General features: G+C 61.9%; 1 protein-coding gene across 1 annotated transcript; it reads right to left on the bottom strand.

Moving 5' to 3' along the window:
* Positions 1 to 2,268: 2,268 nt before the first annotated feature.
* LOC100551396 (phospholipid phosphatase 2) lies at positions 2,269 to 4,972 on the bottom strand. Its single transcript, XM_003214210.4, has 5 exons — positions 4,474 to 4,972; positions 4,054 to 4,331; positions 3,905 to 3,962; positions 3,626 to 3,802; positions 2,269 to 3,527 (listed from the first exon to the last, which is right to left on the bottom strand). Exons 1-5 carry the CDS (start codon positions 4,762 to 4,764, stop codon positions 3,390 to 3,392), a joined length of 942 nt encoding a protein of 313 aa, XP_003214258.2. The 5' UTR covers positions 4,765 to 4,972; the 3' UTR covers positions 2,269 to 3,389.

Here is a 4,972-nt window from a genome sequence, read left to right as displayed (position 1 = left end):
GCTCCCGCTGCTCATCTGCTGGCAGCCTTCTTGTGGCTGCCGGCCAGGGAAAAGGATGTTTAGAGGATGAGTAACATCCTTCCTGGCAAGGCTTCTGCCCACTCCTGGAAGCACGCTGGGGGCACCGGGAAGATCAGCCCCGTACCCCAAGAGCCTGGGAAGGATGCCAAGAGCGGGAGGCAACCTGGAGCTGAGGGCAGGGCAAACGGACCCAGATGGACCCACCGGCACCGGGGGGTGGAGGAGCCGCAGGTGCCAGGGGGGAGGGGAGGGGGAGGGGGAGGGGGAAGGGGAGGGGGAGGGGGAGGGGAGGATGCAGCGTGGCAGAGGGAGGCACAGGTTGGGGGAGGCAGCCCAGGGCTGGGAGCCAGAGCCTGGCTCAGCGCTGCCAGAAACGGCTGCTTTTGGAATGGAGATGTCTTGGCTGAGCGCTCGGAGCTGCCGCTGGGAACAGGATGGCTCTCAGAGCAGGTCCCTGGCACCGCTCGCAGGCCAGCGCTGCTCGGCTTCAGCCTGGGGCACGGTCTGCCCCGGCACTGCATCCCTAACGCCTGAGTCACTCCTGCAGAGGGCTTTGGGTGCCCTGGCCAAGAGGCGGCACGATGCCCAGGGCTACGGCTCGCCCTTCCCCAGGCCTGAATGCCGAGCGTGGTACCCAGAGCTCCCGACAGCCATTGGGCTTGGTGCAACAGCAAACCTGGAGTGGGGAAACTGAGGCCTGGAAGCTGTTTGAGGCACGTACCCCATCCACTGCTCCATCCTCCCCAGCAGCTGGTGCTGGTGTCTCTGGTTCCGAGGTCCAGTGCATAGACAGTGCCCCATTGGCATCCCCACTCCTTCCTTAGACTGTGGGGAGGCTGCCTACAGTCCCAGCCCCTCACCACTTCCAGATGTGGCTGTGGAGCTCCCTCCCATGGCAGGGTACCAGGGGCTTTGGCTGTGTGCTGAGCCAGAGCCTCAGGCAGGGACGCAGTGAGCTCCCCGTGCTCCAGCCCAGCCCTGCCCTCCACGCTGAGCCGCACACTGCTGCATTGTGGCCCAGCTGGTTTTTCCAGAGATGCATCCAAGGAGCGAAATCAGATCTCAGGGGAAGGGAGCAGGCACGTTCCTGGCTGTGCAGAGCTGTCGAGGCAATGCCAGGATCTGGGACTGAGCACCACGGCCCTTGGCGACTGCTGCCCTCCAAGCTCCCACCCCGAGGCTGATCACAGACCCACAGCCAAGTGCCCACGCTGGGCTGTGCTGCACTTCCCTGACTCCTTTACTTGCAAACTGTAGCCAAGATGCCCTGCCCTCCGGCCCTAGCAGCTCCGCTGCATTGTTTTGTACCATCAGATAAGGAAGGAGCAGCACGGAGGGCAGGGACAGGAGAAGGGATGTGGCTGAGGGACCAGGGAGGAAAGTTCTCCGATCAACAGAAGAGCAGCACGCAGAGAGGGAGTTCCCTCCATGCAGGAGGCGGTTTTGGTCAGGGCTTGTCTAGACTGGAGTAACCCACGCTGTAAGAGCACCAACAGCGAGCCTGGGGCACATGCAGTGTCTGTTGTGCCCAGGCAGGAGGGACCCAGCTGTGCAACGGGGGACCCTGCTGCTCATGGGCCCCATCTGCCAGCCCTACGTACAGCACAGAGCCCCAGTGTGCCCAGGCACAGAGTCTGCCAGCCTTCCCCATGCCACAAGAGCTCTGCAAGGCACAGTGGGACAGCCAGGGAGGTGGGACATAGCTGTCCCTGCCCCACATCAGACACAGCTGTGAGCCCCATCCCTGCCTGGCTCCAAGCAGAGGAGCAAAGGCCCCATGCTGGAGGTGGGGGCCACTGTCCACCGCCACCGCTCCCCTTTTTCAGTGGGAGGGCTGCAGGCAGCTCCGCGCCTCCCCCAGCTCTGGCACCCGGAGAAGCAGAAGGAGCTGCAGGCACACAGCGTCACTTTTTCCACACAATTCCAGCCACCTTCCCTTCCCCTCACTGAGACGCTGGGAAGTGCAGAGGCTCCCCTTGGCTCCAGGCAGCGCTGGGTTTGGAGCTACCGGGTCACAGGTCCCTGCACCAGGAGGGGTCCTGGAACCACCCGTCTTGGAGCATAGGGCCCCGGTGCTCCCTCCAGCCCCGCTGTTCCTTGCTCAAAGCCCCAGGGCTCAGCCCTGTGCTCCCCCAGAACTGTGGGCTCTTGCTTTAGTGCCTGTCCCTTCCAGAGCCGCAGCCCTGAGTTCTTCAGCCCCAAGGTCAGGAGCATCCATGGAGCAAGAGAGCAGGCCCGAGACAGACATTCTTTCTCGATGATCTAATTTAAAAAACACATTTTTACAAAAACACATCATGCAAACGCATGTCGCTTCTCTCCGGGCCCACAGCTCACCCATGCCAGAGGTGGCTGCAGCTCAGAGCCAGGACGGATGCGGCCCATTTCCCACCTTCCCCCAGTGATAAGAGCCCCATGTGCAGCTCCACGTCCCTTTCCCCACCCCCACCCCCTTTACCACAGAAGATTTCTCCCTGCCCCAACTACCCCATAGAGGACACACTGAAGCCACAGCGCCCAAAGGACTGGAGCAGCCCCGTGCTGCACCAAACGGCTGTTAGAGCTCATCAGGGAACACAGCTGAGCTCTGGGCTGCTTCAATCCTTTACCAAAAAAAAAAAAAAAGCAGTGCTTGCCCAGCAGGCTGCTCTCCTCGTGTTGTGCTGTGAGGGGTTGTGCTCCTAAGGCGGTAGTGTTTGATAGGGATAAGGCATGGAGCACAGGGATAGGCCTCAGGATAGGCCTGGGAGTGCAGGGATAGGCCTCGAGATAGGCCTTGGGATAGGCCTTAAGGTGTGGGAATAGGCCTTGGGATAGGCCTCAGGGTGCAGGGATAGGCCTTGGAATAGGCCCTAAGGTGTGGGAATAGGCCTTGGGATAGGCCTGGGAGTGCAGGGTAGGCCCCGGGATAGGCCTCGGGATAGGCCTGGGAGTGCAGGGATAGGCCTCAGGACAGGCCTTAAGGTGTGGGAATAGGCCTTGGGATAGGCCTCAGGGTGCAGGGATAGGCTTAAGGATAGGCCCCGGGATAGGCCTTAAGGTGCAGGAATAGGCTTCAGTGTAGGCCTCGGAGCGCTGGGCTAGGCCTCACAGTGCTGGTGTAGGTCCAAGGCCTCCCCCTGCCCTGCTCCCAGGCCCTGCAGACCCCAGTCCAGGCCTAAGGCCTCCCCCTGCCCCGTAGACCCCAGCCCAGGCCCAAGACCAGGCCAAAGACCTCCCCCTACCCCACAGATCCCAAAGCCGTGGCGCTGCCAGGATCGGGGAAGGGCAGGGCTGCGGCGCAGTGCGATGAAGCCATTGGTGGGCACCAGGCTCCATATTTTCCCCCCCCACCCCTCCACTCCCACAGTCCAGGCCCCGTGTGCAGCTCACGGGGCGCCCGCGTAGCTGTAGTGATTGCGGTCGGTGTCGCTCAGGGTTAGCGGCAGGCTGGGTTTGCGCTCCGGGTCCTTCTCATCGCACTGCCGGGGTGGACGCTGCTTGAAGAAGTCAGACACGTAGCGGACCTGAGGGGACAGAGAGGAGGTGGGGCTCAGGTCTGATCCCATTGCTCCTCCATTCTCCATCAGGTACCACTGGGTTGGGGACATCCATGGACACTCACGATGAGGATGGCGATGAGCGCGCCCTGGAGCAGCCCGGCCAGCACATCGCTCCAGTGGTGCTTGTAGTCAGAGACCCGCGTGTAGCCCACGTAGATGGCGAAGGCGAGGAGGAAGAACTGGATGGTGGGACGCAGCAGCCGGGCCCACTTCCCCACCAGCCGGGCTTGCACATAGAGCTACAGAGAGGACAGAGGTGTCAGCAAGCACAGGGACAGACACAGTTCTGTCCCAGCATGGTGGGGACAGAACGCCGGGGCTCCACGCAGCACAGCACTCACCGCCAGGAACATCATGCAGTACATCCCAAAGGAGGAGTGCCCGGAGTAGAAGGACAGCCTGCACGCAAAGGGATGGGTCAGGACACAGCAGGGTCAGGTCAGGACTGCCAACCCCTCACCACTCCTCTGGGGCTGCCCCCAGGGCTCACCTGGACTCAGTGACGTTCCTGCTCTCCCCTCGGCAGACATTTTCCAGCTGCACATAGATGGAGCAGTTCACCTTGGACCAGTCAGGGTTGCAGACTGCCAAGAAGTTGGGCCGGAGGCGGCCGATCATGTATTTGGCCAGGTCGGTCAGGGACTGGCTGATGGCCCCCCCAAAAAGAAAGGTCCCCACCACCTTGTAGAGGGCAGCCAGGTAGTTGTTGTACTCCGACTTGGAGTAGAGGCGTTCTGTGTAGACCAGGTATGCCTCCCCCGAAGAGATCTGCAGGGAGCAAAGGCTGAGAGGTGAGGGTCCCAGAAGCCTCCCTGGGGCCTTCCCCCAGCCCTGCAGGGACCCAGCCTCATGGGCTGTGGATCTCAGCCCCAGACATGGGCACTGCAGGGAGCCCAGAAAGTTTCCTTACAATGAGAACGGTGCAGGTGATGGTGACCCCAGCCATGAGGCCGTGGGTGATGGTGTCTGCCTTGTAGGGGTAGCGGATGGAGTCATCGTTGCAGTAGAAGCCTCGTTTGTACGGGGAGTTCACCAGCGTCAGGATGACAAAGGGCAGAGATGCTGCAAAGGAGAGAGAGGGAGAGGACTGGGGCACCCTCCCAAGGACTCCATGCAGGCACCCAGTGCACACGGTCCCTCCATCCCTGCTCCCCACTGCTGGGGAAGGATCCTGCACCTGGCCCTGCAGCTGATAGAGCATTATCAGGGCTCACAACTGCCTGCAGAGCTGAGCTACTGCAGGAGATGGCTGCTTTTGGGCACCCATGGAGCATCCACTGCTCCCCAGCTGCTGCCTGGTGCCAGGACCCACTCCCCACTGCCTGGAGGAGGACAGAGCTTGGGGGAGCAGCACAGGCATCTCACCAGCCTGTTTTACACCAGAAGGGCCTTCAGGTCCCACATGGTCC

This window comes from Meleagris gallopavo, chromosome 30, assembly GCF_000146605.3.
Source record: "Meleagris gallopavo isolate NT-WF06-2002-E0010 breed Aviagen turkey brand Nicholas breeding stock chromosome 30, Turkey_5.1, whole genome shotgun sequence".
Lineage (NCBI taxonomy): Eukaryota > Metazoa > Chordata > Aves > Galliformes > Phasianidae > Meleagris > Meleagris gallopavo.
This window is presented reverse-complemented; position numbering and strand designations above follow the sequence as displayed.